This window comes from Hippopotamus amphibius, chromosome 7, assembly GCF_030028045.1.
Source record: "Hippopotamus amphibius kiboko isolate mHipAmp2 chromosome 7, mHipAmp2.hap2, whole genome shotgun sequence".
NCBI lineage: Eukaryota > Metazoa > Chordata > Mammalia > Artiodactyla > Hippopotamidae > Hippopotamus > Hippopotamus amphibius.
In genome coordinates, this window is record NC_080192.1 from 122,766,837 (window position 1) to 122,787,173 (window position 20,337).

General features: G+C 41.2%; 1 protein-coding gene across 4 annotated transcripts in view; it reads right to left on the minus strand.

Moving 5' to 3' along the window:
* LTBP1 (latent transforming growth factor beta binding protein 1) overlaps positions 1 to 20,337 on the minus strand; it is a 395,008-nt gene that overhangs the window by 330,058 nt on the left and 44,613 nt on the right. For all 4 annotated transcript variants that reach the window (XM_057741529.1, XM_057741528.1, XM_057741530.1 and 1 more), the window contains exon 3: positions 17,503 to 17,800. In XM_057741529.1, the coding sequence (XP_057597512.1) occupies positions 17,503 to 17,800 (298 nt within the window). The remainder of the gene's footprint in view (positions 1 to 17,502; positions 17,801 to 20,337) is intronic.

Sequence of the window (20,337 nt, forward strand, 5' to 3'; positions counted from 1 at the left end):
AAGGGGAGATAATGGTTTTCAATTCTGGTCTTAAAATGTACTTTTCTTTTCCAACTTTCCAAAAAATACTTTCACGGAAATCTGTTCAGTTCTGTTTAATTACTTCTCACACCCCCATATCAAGGTATCTAGCCAGTAAGAAGTGATTTTTTAAAGTGAAAGCAAAAAACCCCAAAAGATTACATACGTAAGATTTAGTATTAGGTAAAACCGTACAACAAAATGTCTTATAAATCATACAGCGACTGCCCTAAGAAACTCAGTTGTTTCTAATTTATTTTCTCCATTAGCAATGTGTTGCTAAAATCACAAGAGAATAAAGCATCGCTCATATGAATTAATTCCTATCCATCTGCCGCACGGGAACCCGAAGGCCGGCTTCAGCATCCAAAGAAAGGCAATTATGCACAATGAGCAAAGGAGGTGGTTCAAGGTCCCACTGCCAAGAAATGACATATTCCAGTGGATTCAAACCACCCTCTTCAAATTCTGGCATTCCGTGGTGGAAAAATAAAACCCAAGTTCATTGAAAAGCAAAGCTTGCCACCTGCTGCCCAATGGCATAATCAGAAGAGTTCAACTTGTATCACATGTTTCGACTCGAACCCTTTCAGGAATCGATTGGTATGGATGTTTGCATTTTCTCCATTAATTCTTACCAGTCTTTACCCAAATGCTATTTCAAACCCTTTACAAAATCAGCTATAACCCGTGTGCCTAAAACAAAAGCAAAAAACCCAACTTTCAAACTATCATACATGGTGTGTATATAATAAATCGACCAAACTGCAGTTGTGTTTATTATAGTATCCAGACCAGGGAAGAATTCCTTTGAAAACGTGCCAGCATTGTCCCAGGCCTCCATGGCCCGTCATCATTCTAGAGGATATGGGATACTAAATCCATTTTCTGATCCATGCAGACTTTAAAATCCAAACATTAATAGTTTAACTGAAGTTTATATACATTTATATTTCAAAGTTTTAGTTTTGGTTAACCCCGCTAACAAAAAGAAAAAACTCACCTCCAAGATTTCACCGGTTCTCTGTCAGCGCTAAACATTTAAACTCTTAAGATCTTAATTATACTAATTTTGGCAAGCATTTTCATAGGTTAGAATACTTGCACTATTTTTTCAATTGAATTTATTCTAAGAAATCTGAGACGTAAAACCATTTAGCTTTTGCTTTTTTCCTTAAACAAAGACAACAAACCTTTCAATTTTGCCTCAGCCTTCTACCTCCGCGCACTTGCGTATCTAGGCCCCTCACCCCCTCAAAGAAGGGAAAGGGAAAAAAAGGATACAAAGCACTCAAGAAGAAAGTGAAACTTTGAATTTAGGGAAAAAATACCATCTGAGAGAAAGAGAGATGTCCTGAAAGCCTGTCACGAGCCGGATCAAGACAGAAAAAGCGCAAGGTCTCCTCCAGACCGCTCGCCTTGCGCCCAGGAAGCTGGGCGGGCGGGACTCTTGGGAGCTTTATGAAAAGTAAAAGTAGCCTCATCACACCACATGGATAACTCCTGAGGCCCCTTTGAAATAACAGCTTTAAAGGCTTTTGCCTGCGGAACTCGTCCATATGCAAAATAGCATCAATGCTAGTTGAAGTTTTTTGGTCGTCTGGGAACTACTTTAAAGCAGACAATAAAAAAATAATTCACTTTCAAGATAGATGGCACCATAATGTTGCACTATTTTCTAGTGTGCATTTTTTCCTCAACACTAGAGGCAGCGTCTCCGTATGAAAGGAAGCCTGTCCAGCTGAAGCCAGTTAGCATTCACATTCTGCTCTTCCTGGGAAATATCACACACACAAAATGCCCCTCTTCTTTTCTGTGGCTGGCTTACCCTTTTCTTCAAAAACTCTACAGGAGCTATTAACTCATGCACTATTGTCACTTGGAGTTTTCCAATCAGGCGAAAATCTCTTTTTTTTTGCGTTCTCATTTAATTGTCCACACCTGCAGTGGTTTGAGTTTGAAAGGCTAGTTAGGGGTTAGATCTTCCCACAGTACTGTCTACAAGTCAGAAGGGTGCCTGGCATGCTATTAGAGCAAGCTAATCATCTAATTAACTGATTCCAGGCCTGTTCCTTGAAAGTCCGACTTTCAAGGAACAGGTCAAATATCTGATTTACTAGCAGTAGAAGGAATTGCATTACAGATGCTTTCTCCCATAAAAATATAGCTCTTTACTAAAAACAAACAAATAAAAATTTAACTCTTCATTCTAGAAATACTAGAAAGGGAGGGGAAAAACAACAGATATGGATTATTCACTGAAATTAAAGAACATTTAGTTTAGGCACTAGCACAGTACCTGGCATACAGTAAGTACTCGATAAATATTTGAGATTCAAAGTCCCAAGTCATTTCCTTTGGTTTCTTGCCAAAGAATTCCTAATGGACCTTTGATCAAATCCTTCCTTTTTAAAAGATCACCCTAAATTAACCTGAACACAAAGATGATATATGTAAGCTTTTTAAGAGAAGCACAGTACTTCCTCACAGGGTTTGGGAATATTTCTGATTTTATGAAAGGCAACGCCACTGTTACTATCAAGTAGCATGTTGCTGGACTGATTACTTCACAAAGTAAATCATAAAACCTTTCCTAGCAATCTTAGGCCCCAACAACTAAATTAAGCAACAAATGTAAGTGAACTCTGAAACAAAAGTTATTACTTAACTTCACACAATAAAAAATGCAATTGTTTCCGTTTATTTTTATTACATTATTTTAAATAATAACTAATGAGACTACAATCCAACTAGAAACTAGATAATGCGATCCAACTAGAAAGATACTGAGCCTACCAACATGTGATACAGACCTCTGTGTGAGTGCATACGCGCGTGTGCACACACAACTATCCAAGGCTCCTCTCCAGCTCATCGGTAAGACATCGTGGAAGATGTGGGATTTCAGTCCTAGCGGAGGAGGCATACAGGTGAGTTGATCACTCCTAGCACAGCATGAAAACCACAGAGAAGAAGCACAGAGGTTTATGCTGTTATCGGAGAGAGAACGTGAAGGGCAAAAGCTGTCAACCAACAAACGAAACTGGAGTCTGATGAACATCTGAAAAAGTAAAAAGGGACCTTGATTTTTGTAAACAACATGATGAAATGTCACCCAGTACCTTCTGAAGTGTTAGTCTGATCAATGCAAAAGGAAACAGAACCAGGTTCCAATTACAGGTGGGTGAATTTGAATCCAGGGATAAAGTGGAGTAAGGAGGAGGCTTTCAAAGACAGTCCCGCATTTTCCCATTCCTTAGGCGGATAAGGTCATGTATCATTTGATTTAACATATCTAGAGAGAAAGAAACACACATATAATTCCTTAGCCTGGATCCAAAGAAACTGTATACTTGACTTGTGGTCTGTATTCCTTCTGTTTGAAAGAAAATCAGACTTGCTTTCAAGAAATTGCTATAGAGGGTGGGTTGGGCTGCAAGGCCGGCTCCTTCAGGCTTTGCTTTCTCTAATCCGCCCATCAACCCCCAGGCCTCGCTTCACGTGTCGGCGGCACCCCACCTGGCCGGGCTCCCCACAGGTAAGTCTTAGGTTTCGTTCACTCTCCTAAGTCCTCCAGATTCTAGCATGTTTTCCTTTACTCCAGCCCCCACCGATGGCCCCTTTCCTTATTCTTCACTGGAATTTGTAAGTTGCCAGTCAGCTGAGTATCATCCTCCATGACTACCTATTGGTCAGGCATTTTAGCCTGACCCCTCCAACTGGAGTGCCTCGAACAGCACCTGGCACGTAGTTGGCACTCGATAACTATCTGCCTACAGACTGAATGAATCAACTATAGTAACTTAAGCTTTTGGATTGTGGACATGAGGAGAACAGAACTTTTAACTTCGCTGAGGCAAGCCTGGATTAAGGCAACCAGTTCAAAATGCCTGAGAACTATTTAGGCTTGGAAAAGTCATAGGTGGCTCAGGAGAACCTAAAGGTACTCTCTGTGTCAATCTACAAGCCTCTTATAGGACAGAAGAATTATGAAATAAATTACCCAATGAATCATAGATGGTATTCTCGTCCTCCTGTGCAAGTGGGATTTTTCAGAAATCCAATGCAAGAAGTTTCTTCCAAATTTGAGGTATAAAGATTCAATAAATACTAATAACATTTTTTGCATACAAGGGCCTCCCCCTTTGAGAGTTCTTGAAATGTTTAACAAAGGGATCTTTAATATGAAAAGAGCTCTTACAAATTAAAAAATATACAATTATAAGCATATGTAATGTAAATTACATGTAATTTAAATGAGGCAAAGAATGTAATAGATTATCCACATAAAAATACAAAGGGCTAACAAATGTGGAAAATGTTCTACCTCAATTAAAACTAAGAAGAACAAATTGAAATTATTCTGTGAGCATGTGATAATATCATACTTCACAGGAATATTCAAAACCACTAAGACTTTACAGACTATAATTTATTTATCAAAGTCTTATTTGACAGTGACACAATTACTCTGTTCAAAATATTAAGGATCTGAAGCAATCTAATAAATGTCAGTAACATATTTACTTCCACATAAAAATCTACATTCAATTAATATAAAACAATATGGCAGCAAAGAAATTAATCAAGGAGACTGCAAAGTGTTTCAACTTTGTGTAAAATATTTCTAATATATGCACACTAAATTTTCCTACTATTTAGATTCTCAGGTCCCCTTTCAAGACATTAAGCCAATTAAGTTGTGAAATGCTTGCCTCGTACATGGAAATGAGCTTCTTAGGAATTTTTTTTTTTTATTCCTTCAAATAGCTTACTTAAGCCAGGAGGAGCCACAGGAATGGAAGAGAAACAGAAAGAGAGAAAAAGAGTTCCACAAAGGGCCAAGGAGAAAATGGTTATTTGTGCCCCGGGGAATGAGACATGGGAAAGAGAGCACTTCCTTTCAAATTTCTTTTCTCAAAGTAAAGCGCATCCTAATCTCCTCAAAATGTCCATGTCATCTTCCTGTTTGAGTTAAGAACATCCTTCCTAGAAATATAATTAGGAGGGATTAGCTGCTGCATAAAGAGGCTTTGAACAAATTAAGAAAGAATGATGTCTCACTTTAGATTCTGTCCATCAAATCTCCAAGTACCAGCACTTGGCAAAACACCAATATCAGGCCAAAAAAAAAAAGGCAGTGCTTTAAAGAAATAAAAGTGATATCCATGTCAACAAAGGCCTAAAATGAGAACTTTTAAAACATAATTTCTGTATCTATGGTAGAGACACCAGCTAATTTTTAAAGACTTAGGATAGCTTCTACATTGGTAACTTACTATAATGAACTGTCACACTTTCTTCATGAGATAATACATTTTGACTAAATGAACCTTGATAGTTTTGAAAATAAACAACTTTTTGTCAAACAAGAGTGGTTTACTTGAGAATTCATGCAATGACTAAAATTTTTAACTTCTCCACCCTTTTAATTTATATTTTGGACTTCAAAATTACTGTACAAATTTTTTTATTATTGTTTTGGTAAAAAGAATCAGACCATGGCATACAAAAGATAACAAGGACTAAGAACATGGACTGAGAGGTCAAGTTCAAGTCACAGCTCTGCTGCCACCTTCCCGTGTGACTGGGTAAGGTATTTGCCCCTTTAAGCAATATAACTTTATGGTCTGTGCTGGATGAAAATTTTGAATGATGAAAAACAAAATCTGTACCTAATACACTCTTGTTCTATTTTCTGTTATGTTCAAATAACTTTCAAAAAGGACAAGTACCGAAGATTAATTCTATTCAAAGATATTGATAAAATATTTCTTCTGCTTTTGGGTAAGAGCTAACTCCATGAATCACATCACTCTGGAATCATATGAACTCTAAGTGAAAAATAATTGAAGTCTGCCTAAATGTCCTTGTTTGCTTTCTATGAGAGTTGAGCCAATCTTGCGTCAGGTTCAAATCAATTAACATTTAATTAAATACTCTTGAGTACTCGGAAATGTGAACTCATAAACTGGATTTATGGTGTCAGTTTCAATCATTTTCCCAAGAGATTGGCTGCCTGGGCTCTGCTGTCATTTTCTTGTTAATATGCTTTATGTCTATTACAGGCATTCTAGGAAGTGTAAGGAGCAAGAAGAGTTGGCACTGCAATGTCAAGAAGATAATATCCAGAGGACTAAGTAGAGTCTGATGGATGCAAGTTCCTATGACATTCAGAGAGATACAGAACGTGGGTCCCACCATCACCTAGAGGTACCACAGAAGAACAGGATGGATGCCAGGGCTGAACCACTCTCCTGTAATAGTGAGTGGGATGACCGACTGAACTTCTGCCTACTCTGATCAGTGATTTATTGAACTTGTCCCTTCTGATTGCTTTGGGGAAACTGAGGCAGCTTAGAAGATGGGTTAATATCTGCATTCCTGCGTGATAAGACTTTCCCATTGAGAGCAGTCATAATATCACCCACAGTTTTCCTTCACCACGTAAGCACTGTGCCTGGTAGAGTAAAGCACACAAACTGAAATGAATGCTATGAAGGGAGAAGGTGGGGAGACATGGTGCTAGGAAAGCATCTTTCAGGGAGTAAGGGAGCATTAACGCTCTCCCTTGGAAACTGAGATCAGTGGAACACGGAGGTGTTAATAGGGAAGACGAACACGTACGGCTCATACAGCTGCAGACAGAGAAGACGTGTCAGGAAGGAGCTGGGCAGCCTCCAGGAGCCGCCTGTGACACGGTGACAGGCTGCGCAAGGTGAGACCATGGAGTCCCATCCCCTAGGAGTGGAAAACTAAGCTTTATCCTAAGAGCACTGAGAAGCCAGTGAGGCTCTTACGCACAGCAGGACAAGACTCACATTTTGAAAAGATCCCTCTAGTTTGAGCTAGACTTCGTACTTCATAAAGTCCCCAGCACCTGGCATAGAGGGGACAGTCAGACCCTTTCCGCCCCACTCATGGAAAAGCTCCCCAAACTCTAGTGGGTACAGGAACATTCTCCAATCCAACTTAATTTCACCCAGTCTTTCTGGTTCCTCCTGCTATCCTGCATAAACACATAAATATCTTGTCCAAAAACTGCAGTCCTGAAAAACGATGGACACTTTTTCCTGGATGAGCAAATCGAGGCTTTCTCTTCTCCACGGTATTTAAGTAGACTTTCTTTCCACTTAGAAGTTCTTATTCTCTGGACCCTAGGATCAGCTGTTTCTGCTAGGTCATCCCTAGTATGGTTAATAGATAAATAGGGAAAAAATATACTCAACCTTGAAAACCTCAGTGAAGATATACTAACTGTAGACATATTTGCCTACAAGTTATTTAACTCAATTTTTTACCTCCTACTTGTGCATATTTTGTTTAAGGGGAGGTGTACTTGTCACCTCCCTCACACAGGACTCACGTCTGATAGGTTCTTTATTCTGATCCCAGGCAACTCTAGGGCAGAGAACTGCTATAAAACTTTAGTCTTATAATTTAGTCTTCACTTTTCTCAAACATAAACAAACACTTACGCCAAGGAAAACAAGGAAAGAAGATTTAGTGCAACCCCAGAGGCACTTTGGAAGGATGCATGAACAGTATCTATGGAATGCCAAACATAACCCAATGCAAAGAGGAATTTCTAATCTGCACAACACCCATAGTCAGACCCTGAAACTCACTCTCCTGCTTGGCACTCAGCATGCAGGCCGGGCCGAAAGCTCACGGGTCCCCTGTCAGCCAAACTGTTCTGTTCCAACTGCTTATCAGCGGCTTCATGTGTGTTTCAATCCCAGTTCTGTTGTCCATTTGCAGCAAGTGCTCTGACAACTCATTAATTCAACTTTCAGCGCACAAATGTATTTCAACGTGGAAGAATAATCACACAGGAAACACTTTACTGGGCTCATGGGCCCCAATCGAATTGCTGAGGGGAGGGACAGTCCCAGCCCTCTCCCCATTTCTCTGTGTGTCCCCCCACCCCCACCCCAAGAGAGTGGCAGAGTCCGCAGGCCATTTTGTCTAGTGGGTGGGGCCATTGTATGTCAAAAGCGGTGTTGACTTTTCAATCCCCAGTTCCACGCGGCAGGGGGCACGAGCAGAGCCAGCCCTCCTGGTGCCTGGCCATCTCTAGGCTCTTGGTTTCCCCCCTTTCACCCACCACAAGGGCCTGCGTGCGCTGGTCCCAAGATTTCAGAGAACACTGGAGGCCACATTCAGGCCTTAAACTTACGTAAAGTGTTTAAATCTAACATTCATAAGCGTCCTACGGGCTGTCTCTGCTCTTCACTGCAGAGGACGGTGATGAGTATTCATCAATACTATCCCTTCTGATGACAGCTCACGTGTGAGTAGCAGAGAAGACTACCAGGACCAGACCGGGTCCCTGGTAAAAGTCTGTGGTAGCCAGAATTACAGCCCCCCAAAGATGTCCACGTCCTACTCCCCAGAACCTCTATTAAGTTATGTGGCAAAGGGAAATTAAAGTTGCAGATGGAATTAAAGTTGCTAATCTGATCTTGCGATGGGGAAATTATCCTGGACTATTCAAGTGGGTCCAATGTCATTACAAATGTCCTTGAAAGTAGAAGAGGGAGGCAGAAGAAAGAACCAGAGAATGGCAGTGAGACGGATTCAGCCCAAGATTATCAGCTTCGATGACTGAGAAGTGGTCATGAGACACAGAACGCAGGCAACCTCTAGAAGCTGGAGAGGGCAAGGAAACAGATTCTCCCCTAGAGCCTCCAGAAGGAAGGCAGCCCTGCCAACATCATGATTTGAGCCCAGTGAGACCCATTTCAGACTTTGGACCCCCTTATAAGAATAAATTTGCACTGTTTGAAGTCACTAAATTTGTGGCCATTTGTTACGCAGTGATAGGAAAGTAATAAGAATGCCATCAAAGTAAGAGGCAGAATAAAGAGGCTAACTTCACAGATTGCCTAAATCTGAATCCTGACTCTACATTTACTAGCTGAGCACATTCAGGCAAATTATTTCATCCTTCTGCACCTGAATTGCTCCAACATATGAAATGGGAATAATAATAATAATAATGTCTATCTCACATTCCTTTGAGACAGTTAAATGAAATAATACTCAGAAAGTAATCAAAATAGTGCCTGGTGCAGAGTAAACAAACACTCAATAAATACCAGCTATTATTACTATTGTAATGCAGCAAACATCACCCTGATTTCTAGCAATTAAATTGGAGACCAAACTATCCCAGCACTTGCCCTTTTCAATCACAAACTTTGAGTTTCCACACAATTCTTCATATACCTTTGTCCAGAACTTAAATCCAGTCAGTTACTGGTTGTATCTCAAAACCAATCTTGGCCAAGACTTCCTTGTGGGATCCAGCAGGGTGCAGACAGCATGGGGTACAAAGTGACCTCCCGACTCTTCCCCTGCCTCTCCAACCCCACTCCACAGTCTACTCTCCCTGCCAAGTCCTGCTCAGGAGGAAAAAGTTCCTTGCTGCCACTTCCTCAGACACTCTCTCTCCCCATCCCTTTCCTCATGTGCCTGTTTTCCTCAACCAACAGATACCAACATGATCAAACTTCACACAATGGATTATGAAGTCCTTCTCAAACCTTGACGTTGCTGTAACTAGTTGGGCTTGTTTTTCCGAGGACTTAGATTCACAAAGGTCTTTTTCTGGAATTTGCATATATACGTATGCATAAGAGAGTTCTTCATAAGATCCAAAACTGGAGAAACTCCAAACATTCATCAAGAGCAGAACAAATAATAAGTTGTGGTATATTCTTATGATGGAATCATCTTTGGAATGTAATTGTGAACTCCAACGACACACAATTACGGAGAGGAATCTTGGACATAAGGGTGAGTGAAAATATACACGCTGTATGATTCATTTACATATAGTTCAAAACAGACAGAACTGATCTCTGGTGTTAGAAGTCAAGATAGAGGCTCCCTTTAGGGAGAAGAAAGAGGGCAAATCTAGGAAAAGGGGGCTTTGTGGTGCTGGCAACATCCTACTCTTCGACGTGAATGGTACTTCCATGTGTGTGGGATAATCACCAGGCATGTGCACTTTTGATTTCTGTACTCTTCTGTATATAATTTCAATTTAACTTCTACTTTTAAAAAAAGTTCAGGGGATTTCCCTCACGGTCCAGTGGTTAGGACTCCATGCTTCCAATGCAGGGGGCACGGGTTCAGGGACTAAGATCCCACATGTCACGTGGCATGGCCGAAAAATAAATAACTAAATTGGCTTTTGGCAAGTAAGACTAATAAAATATTGAATTAAAAACTATTTTTAAAAAAGTTTAAAAAACATGCACATAAAATGATAAAATCAGTCACTGGCTCACATTTTTAGTTCCCATCACATCCATAAAGTGCCAGGAACTCTAAAATCCCCAGAATGAGTTCCTTTTCTTCAACTTTTTACCACTGTGCTTTTTTTTTTTCCCACATCATAAACTAAGGCTCAAAACCTTCATCTTGTAGACGTGTTGGGCAAATACAACAAGGAAGGCAGAGTACTGTGCAAATGCTCAGGGCTTTACGAAAGCAAATGGTATTATTCCTAGAGAATAAAGTCACTCCTGCAATATCAGTATTCAGGAAACAATCCTTGGACAGGGACTTAGACATTTTAATATTTTTTTCTCCAGGAAAAACTCAACAAGAAGGTAGTAAACGTTTATCATCGCCCTTCTGCGTACCTATGTAGACAAGACAGATGACTGTGTGGTAAGCATGATGATAATGGTTAAGTACAGGAAGCACATAAGAGAAACATGGGGGAGGGCCAGCTGAGTGGGGGTGGGGGGAGAGGGTCAACACTAAGCCAGGGCCCCTCCATAGCCTGAGAGATCACTTGGGAAAACCATCTATTCAAGTACTGACTATCTCTTTGGCTACTTTAATAAATTCAGACAAATCTCAACTGTTAGTGCTCCAAACAGCGTGAAGCGTCTCCCTAAAGTTGCACCTGTTGATGTAGTTTTATAATGAGTTTTTCCTTTAGGAGTAGTGTGAGAAAATCCAAATAAAGCGAAGGAGCTTATATTTGTTGTTGCTGCTGTCAATTTGGAGAGCAGAATACTTCAAGGAACATTCCACAAACGCTCCCATCCTTGTCGATATCACAGCATATAGTTTTTTTTTTAAGACTCAAACAACCACAGTAACAGGAAACTAAGAACTGGACAGAGATAAAGGACACAGTGGCACCCTCTTCTCCACGGCACAGACATCGCTCACCACTGCCTCCCATCAACCGACCGGCGGTAAGCATGAAGGATTCATTTCTCGAGACCTTTGAAAGTGGAACCCATCATCTCAATGTGAATTTTAAAGGGACTTCCCTATATTTGGAAAATATCTGGTGTACTATAAGCTCACTTGATAAACAGAGAACATATTTGAATTATGCCTGTCTTAAAAGAGACCGTTTTCTTACTTGCTTCTTTTCTCTCTACTCCATCCCTGAGATGACAAGAAAGATGGGTTATCAATGCCATTAGGTAAGTTCAGGCCTCTTGCACTCGTTTGAGACAGGACAAAACTTTTTTTTTCCAGAGAAACTAACCACCATCCTCTGAAACACCAGGACATAAAATGATGAAAACAGCCATCACCAGGCAAGAAAAAAAGACTGGATACATGTGAGCTCTTGAGATAGATTTGACATCCACATCCTGAGTGAAACCAGACTTCCTTCTCAAGCTCAAAGAGAGGTGACTGGGCACACTGTGTCCTGCAAAAGTGCCTCCTCTTTACACAGTACAGATAACAGCTCCCCATTTGGCAAAGCAGTGGTCATTTGTGCCTGTGTTCTCTAAACAACCAGAAGACATCAGCAGCTGAAGAATGCCCCTTACCACCTCCGCCTCGTGGGTCCATGGTCAGTGCCTGTAACACCCATCATGATTAACAAGGATAAGACAGACAGTTCACGCAAGTTGAAACAGCCTCACTGAGCAGCACTGAGGGTGGAAAACAAACTCTTGTGGGAAACTTCAACATACATGTGAAAAATGATACTGACAGATGATGAAAAATTCTGGAAAACTGAACAGTTTTGATTTTTTGCTCCTTTGTGGAGCTCCTGGCCACAACGTATAAGCATTAACACCTTTTTAAATATAGGACTAAAGACAGACACTGGGGTGCACCTGTGACCTAACAGTGGCAATTCTTTGATGAATACATTGACAGCTATATATGAACAACATCTATAAGATCCGATTATGAAAGTACCCTGAAGTGTTAATACAGACTTTCTAAGGAATACAGCATTATAAAGTGACATAAAAGGTCAAAGAATGAGAAAAGTGACAGCCTAAATTTGTATACAGGAAGATGAGGCATTGTTTGGTCTTTTCATTAGCTCATGGAGGATCCAAGATGTGGCCTGGAAAACTGGAAAAAGGAACCCATAATAATAAACTTCCATGAGAAGCATGAATGGAATTACCAACTATAGCAATGACTACTGCCGGAATGCCCTGACCAAGGTCTTTCCAAACCAATACCTGACCAAGTGGCCAGGCATATACCACTGACACTCACTTGCTTTTAGTCCCTGAAGGGGTACAGAGGATGCTTCTAGCTATTCACCCACAAAGCTCCATCAGAAATCATCCATTCACCAAGCATCAGCCACCACCAAAGACCCTGAAGATCCATGATGTTACCAAGAAATCTTTGAAAACAGCAGGATAGAAAGACCTCCACATCCTCCCTTTCTCCCACGATCCCAAGCCTGGATCATACCTGATTCTCTTTTTCTTTGCTTCCCATGTTTGATTAGGTGCCAAGGTCTTTCATTAACAATAATTCCTGAGCTCGCTTCCTTCCTCTACATCCAGCACCACCACACCTGTTACAGAGCCACCCGCCAGTTACCACCAGTTCTAATCCATTTTAGATGCTACAGCCAGATTCACCTCCTGAGGCAGAAGAAAAACTGTAGCAGTCTTCTTACTCGAAACTTTCTCTTTTTTGGGACTCTTGATTACAGAAAATTTCAAAATTACATAAAAGTAGAGAGAATTGGGTAAGAATTCTGTGCCTATCATCCAGCTTCAATAATTGTCCCCTCATGGTCAATCTTGTTACAGCTATACCTCAGCACACTGGATAATTTCAATCAAAGCTCAGACATCATATAATTTCATCTGTAAATACTTTAATTTTATTCCCCTTCCTTACATAACTACAAGGTCATCATTGCTGTCCCCAAAACCAACAATCATTCTTTTATATCACCAAATTTCCAATCAATGTCAGCATTCTCATAATTGTCTTATCTTTTTTCTTTTATTTACAGTTTGTTTGCATCAGGATAAACATAATTTAAATATTGTGACTGGTTAATGTTTCTTAAACCTCTTTTAAGCTATAGGTTTCCCCTTCATTACTTTATTTTGTTTTCTTGTGACTTTTCAGAATTGTTTTGTTGAAATCGCAGTCTTTAACCAATCTTTAAAAGCTTTCATTACCACTAGTCTTCATTTATATCAAATTCTAATATAATCCTATCCTAAATGTGGTCATTTTCAAATATGTTCACAAATTCATTGATATTTCTCTCTTCAAGCAATGCAGCTTATTAACTACAGTCCCTTTGAGAGTGGACTCAACTTAGTGACTCGCTTCTAATGAGGAGAATAAGGCAGAGGTGAAGGTGTGGCTCGGGGATCCCTTGCTCAGGGAGAAGCCAGCAGCCATGTGAGGACGCCCAGGCAGCTCTGCCGAGAGGTCCATGTGAAAAGGAAGGGAAGCCTCCTGCCAACAGCCACAGCAGTGAATCCCCTTGGCAGTGGGTTCTCCAGCCCCAGTCGAGCCACCCCTGCTGACTGCAACCTCGTGAGAGACCCTGAGCCAGAGCTTCCAGCTAAGCACCTCCTGGATTCCTGACCCACAGAGACTGTCAGACAATAAATGTTTATTGTTTCAGGCTGCTGAGTTTGTGGGGACCTATTACATGCCAGTAGATCACTAATACACCGGTCTTTCTGGTGTCACATCATTGTTTTCCTAGAAATGCTCTTCTCCAGTTCTTTGTGTTCAAGTTTAACCACCTTTTCAAGCTCACAGATGACCTTCTCCAGAGCCATCCCTAGACCTCCACGTCCCCAATGCTCCAAAATCTATAAACAACTGTTCTTTCCTCTGATTTTTCTAAAGAACTTTGTATCTGGTTCTAAGTAAAGCTGTCTCAAACCAATTCGGTCAAAGGGAAAAACCAATTCATCTAACCCCCACCTGCCTCAAATGTGCAGTTTTAACATTACAGTTTTACTAAAGTTGCTGTTCCTCAAACAAGCCAGGCCTCTGCCCAGCCCCACACATCTCCAAGATTCACACCCTCATCTCCTTCAGGCCTTTGCTTAAATGTCTCCTTCTCAGCAGCACCTTCCCTGACAGCCTATTTAAAACCAGCAGGGCCCCCACTCCTTCCCATCTCACACCCACCCCGCACTCCCTGTCCATTATTGCAGTTTTATTTTCCCCACAGCACTTACCACGATCTAACATATGTTCTAATTACGCTACTCATCAATCGTCTCTCCCCTTTCAGACCATAGGCTCCAGGAAGGCAGACATTATGTTTAGTTGTTCAGGGCTACATCCCGAGCCCCTCTGACGATGCATGGTACATAGTATGTGCTCAGCAAAAACCTGAATAAATGATCAAGGCTGCAGCATTTCATATGCCACATAGTGGATGTAACACTAAGTACATATTTTGATGTTTTAGGTGTCTTTATGTCTATGAGCATTTTAAGGAGGCTTAATTAATTTCCTCCTTCACTAGATAGAAACCAAACCAAACCTTAAAACTCCCTAAAGTAGGCGATCTTACAAAAAGGTAACTTAAGAATTGTTACACTTCTCAAAAGTAGCCAAAATAACCCTATCACACGTGCCTCCTTGGCAGTTTAAATTTCAGGTGATCGTGTCATCACCTAAATTCACCAGGGGGCCAACTGCGCCCTTTCCTTCGTAGCCCCCCTCAAGGGATAGCTCAGCTATCATTTCAAAATCTCCTTAAGAGCAGAACTGGATCCTGTACAACTTAATACTCCCTGCAGTGCACAGATACCAGGGCAACTGACAAAAGCTGACTATGAAAACATCAGAATCGTTAGCATCTGGGGCCATCTCTTTGCCTCACCCAAAAGCACGCAGGAGGCACGCCCATAAACACATGCCTGTAACAATGCTATCGTAAAAAGCACCTTTGTTCAGCAGATGAAGTCTCTGAAGCAAATTATGTAATGACTTTTATTTTCCCAAAGCTAAGTTGGAGTTGAAACCTTAGCCTCTTCTTGGACACACAACATTCTTGTCTAAATTACACTGCTGCTACCAAAAAAAGAAAAAAAGGGGAGGGGAAGAAAGGTTGCTCCTTTATCTGACATCTGACCTATGGTTCTCACTAATAATCCACATATACACATCACAGAGGGTCAGATTCTAACAGGGGGTGGTGATATTCAAGATGAATGATGGCGCTTGTAAATGACTTCACAGTTTATGTAAGTAATAATGCTAGAAAAAAATAATTGCAATGCACAGTAATCTGACTCTTGACTGCCAAGGCATAGTTCAACACAGAATTGTTCTTTGTTTTTAAGATCCAGAACAATGTGGGAAGGGAGATGTCTAGCTATGATATAAGCAACGCTTTATATCATTTCAAAGACACATAGTCACATTCATGTTCTGACACACAAAAAAACTACTATCCTTTAGAGAAGGGGTCAGCAAACTACACTTCGGGGGCCAAAGGTGGCCCACGGCCTGTTTCGGTATGGCCCATAAGCTAAGAATGATTTTTGCATTTTTAAATGGTTGAGAAAAAAAATCAAAAGAACAATTTGGGCGCCATGAAATTGATATGAAACAAATTGCAACATCCATCAATAAAGTTTTACTGGAGCATTCACACTCATTCACTCACGCGTTGTCTACGGCTGCTTTTGTGCTATGGACGGCAGAATGGAGAAGCTGCAACAGGAGCCATATGTCCCACAGAGCTGCACAGAGTTACTATCTGGCCCTTTACAGAGAAAGTCTTCCACCCTCTGCATTTCAGGGCATGGATGCTGGAGCCCAGCTGCCTCCACTTAAAGCATAACATGTATTCTCCGTATTCTGCCTCTATTTAAATCGTAACACTTAACCTTGAACACGTTACTTAACCACTCTGCAGCTCAGTTTCCTCACCTGTAAAATGGGGTTCATAACGGCGCCTACCTGATGGAGCATCACTGTGAGTTATAAATGAATAGTACATACAAAGCACGTGCAACAGTACCCGGCAAGCAGGAAGCCAGTACTAAGTACTCATCATAACCATAATTCCTTCTTGTTGAGGCTGTAGGATGTGTTTTCCAGTTGAAATGGTAGCAAAGTGGTTAGACTGCAGAGCAGCCTCCCAAATCTCCTTATTATGGTAGAACTGAAGTACGAGGCAAGAAGAAACGAGAGGGAAACAATGAAAACCAGAAAGAATAGGACTGAAGAGGGAATGAGAGAAAGGAAAAAGTTATCAGGACCCCACTCGGCAGGGACAGTAGGTGGCCTATTCAAAGGGAAAGTAGAAATTAGGATAATTTCATCTGTAGGAACAGATTAAATAACTTCTGTGGGCTGACGGGATACTAATCACCAGGTGGAAGCTATCCCAGGGGGCCAGGGGGAAAGCATTCAAAATTCCAAGCAAGTGACTTACAGATGAACTGCTGGGTCATTTTTAAGTTGAGAACTTCCTGTATTTTACATTCCTAGACAAATGACAAGTGATAGCTGCAGTAAATTCTGCATCTTGTTATCCATGTAGAATAGCTAATTAAAAGGAAACAATTTGTGTAAGCACCCTGTCCTTACAGAGTTCTCATTTTGTTCAGAATAGCACTTACTTCCTAATGCTAAGAAAAAAACCACACTCCCGTAAATAAAACACAAGCTCATTCACCAAAAATGGACCTGCGTGGCAACTGGGAGGTAAACATCATGTTTAATAGAAGATACACTTAACCTGCTACCGAGGTGGAGAAATTCTCTTTCCCAAGACTCACTTTCATTTGAATACCTTCTCTGTGCAAAGCTGAGTTCCTACCTTTTCCACGTACCTTTAAAAATCACACTCACCATTTCTCTTTTTAAATTATGACTTCAAAAACTTTAAAGCACCTCCCACCTCGGAAAAAAAAAGTTTTAACTCACAACTCCACCATAATTAAACAAGTATCTTTATTCTTCCCTTCCAACCTTGATCCCCTTAATCCTCACTACTGCTTTGCTCAATGCCTATGGTAAATCTTCCCTGCAGAAGCGAAACACACATATCAAACATTTTTAAGAGACCTGATGTGTAAACATAACATGCAAAACCTTAAGAAAAGGAAAGAAAGACATTATTATCCTAGTGATTTCTGCAAATTGTACAGGAAAAGAAGAGTGATTTAAAGCAATGCATCCAAGAGAGAACCTAAGATGCTCCTGCGCTAGAGGCAAGTTCAAAACACTCACTGAGAATGTATCTGCTGGGAGAGTCCCACTGAAGGCTTCGGCTTAAGGGTCAAGGTCATCTGGGCCACAGGACTGACTCTTGGTAGAGTGTCTGCCTTCTTAGGCGAAGTGTGCTTTGCTGCTTGCTCAGGAGGGACCCAGGAGGAAGCAGCCACAGGACTATGCCCTCCAAAGACTGGTGACGAGGTGTCCTGGGCAGCAGTTGTTTCACAGGCTTTGCCCTTGGTCCCTGGTTTACACACACAGAGTTGAGGCCGGAGACACATCCCTCCATTCTGACACGGTGGAACACAGCTTGCTGCAAAGAAATAGAAGAAGACACACTTTGAAGAAAAGCATGGTAGACTTAACTAATTCTTCCAAAGGCTTACCAGTGGTATCGGCCTGTCCTTCAATAAAATAAACTGAAGATGATATGATAATAGCTAATATTTATTAATGGTTTCCTATGTGCCAGGCAGTATTCTAATAGATATCGACAAATTCAACCCCCCAGCAACTGTTTTAAGTAGATATTTTATTTTGCCCATTTTACTGATGAAGAAACAGGCACGGAGGTTATGTAATTTGCCAAAGGTCACACAATCATTAGTAAACAGAAGAGCTAGAATTTGAATTCAAGTGAACTGGCTCCAAAGTCATCATTCTTATCCACTTTAGCATAGCTGTCACTCAGAAAATGCATCAGAAACACAGGGGTAAAACTGAAAGTACTCCACCCTTCTTTTTAGGCTGAGTTCTGTGGCTTAAGTTTAAATTTTAGGTATCCAAACAAGACTTGTCAGAAAAACAAAAGCCCAGTCCCAAACCTCCAAAAGGGTTACAACCTTCATCTTGCATAAGCTATCAGACGTTGGAGTGACTGTTTTGGAAATTTAGTCCAACCCACTTTTTATTTATTTATTTATTTATTTATTTTTTTAGAGAAAAGCCAAGGGTAGAAAGGTTGAGAGTCATCTAATATACACTTTGATGTATGCATATATATTTTTTAAAAGCCAGTGCACCCCTAATCATATAACAAAAGGCAACCAAAAAGAAACAACCCCTTTATCTCCTATTTGCTAGGATGCGTGTACTTTGAATTGCCAGACTTGTGGCCAAGCAGAGTTTTAAAGTTAGCAGGGTTATGGGTCAGGGGTAAGGTGAACAGATTTTATCATAGGCAAGGTCCCCTGGGAGTTTAGATGCTACTGACTTAAATGTTATTAATGTCACGGGCCTACGGACATGATTCCTTTGGTCTCTTCTTTATTTGTCCAAATACATTTATTTACACTAACCTTTTGCTATGAGTCCACCTTTGACGTAAACTCGTGGTCCTGACGCAGATCACAGCACTAGATCTCCCATAAAATTCAATGCAAGATCCAGTCTACAAACAATTACAATGTAGATGAGGAATACGAAGCAGAGGTGGCTCATTTTACGGAGAAGCCAAATGACCAAAACCTAAAAGCCCTGAAACCTACTGATTTTCTATAAGAGAGAGAAGATAATTTTCCTATCTTCCTACAATACAATTCCTATTAGTTACAGCAAATAATGGTAAGAAATGGCTGTCAAATGTCAGAATACTAGGCTGACAAACTGTCTAGAAGTTGGGAAGGATTCTTGGGGGAAAAAAGGAAAGAAAAATGCAACCAGCTCCCTAGGTGACCTTGGGGTAAGTTACTTAAGCTTGGCCTCTGCACCTGTACAAGTGTGGGGGCAAGGGGAGCGCAGTAGCTGCTTGTTCTAAAACAGTCGCCAAGGGCTCTTTCCATATTAGGCTTCTAGAATTCAACGTCAAAAGCTATGCACTTCCAGAGTTCAGGATTCTAATTTATCAGCGTTTTCCTGGCTGAGTGATGATCATCAGGTCCTTACCCGGCCACGGTTATTTATGGAATGTCACAGGAATGGAAATGGGCTCCACCCAGAGAGAACAGAAGTGGCCACAAGCGAGGACTGAACGGGGCTTTCAAAGCTGAGCCTCTGCCAGAGATCGCCCCCCAGGCACTTTCATGTATACATTCTCTTCATGCTTTCAATTAGAAACAAGTTTCAGTGTAACATCTGAGAACCATTTCCGCTTCTCCTTCCTCCCAAGGTGTACTGCAAATGTCTACTAATCTACCAGGAAGGCTGCACAGAGCGGCTTACAGAAGCTGGTGCCTCGATGGAAGCCAAGCACTGAAATATACAACAAGGGCCTGTCTTGAGGAGGACATGGATGGGTTAGAAGTATAAAAGGGTAGCAATTTTTTTTTAACTCTTCAAATTTTGCATGTGGTAGGGTGAGGGGAGGAGGGAAAGAATAATTAAAGACAAAAAAGAACTTCAAACTCACACAAAAAAGAACATATTATATAACAGTATGACTATATACAATAACACCCTTTCACAGTAAGTTTGAAAAGACAATAAGGAGAATGATTAGAGAATTTTCTCTTCCACCTTCCCCACACGGGCTCCCGCAGCAGCCTCCTGGAACATGCATACAGGAGGGGCTGGCTTAAAGGGGGCAGGGGTGAGGTGGGGGTGGGGGGACAGATTCCCTAATTGCCAAGACAAGCCCTTCCCTTCCTCTGACACCAAAAGCAAAACTCACGTCCTGCAACCACATTTTATCAAGTCATTTTTCCCACAATATTTGGACCTCGTGCAATAGCGGTTCCCAAGTGTCACTTCTCAAAGTGTGGTGCTTGGACCAGCAGCAGCAGCATCTAGAAACACTTTAGAAATGTATATTCTCAGGCTGCCCTGGGGCTGCTACATCCCAAACTAGAGCCCAGCAACCTGACTGCCCCCCAGGTGAGTCTGATGTACACTCCATTTGGAGAACCACTGACA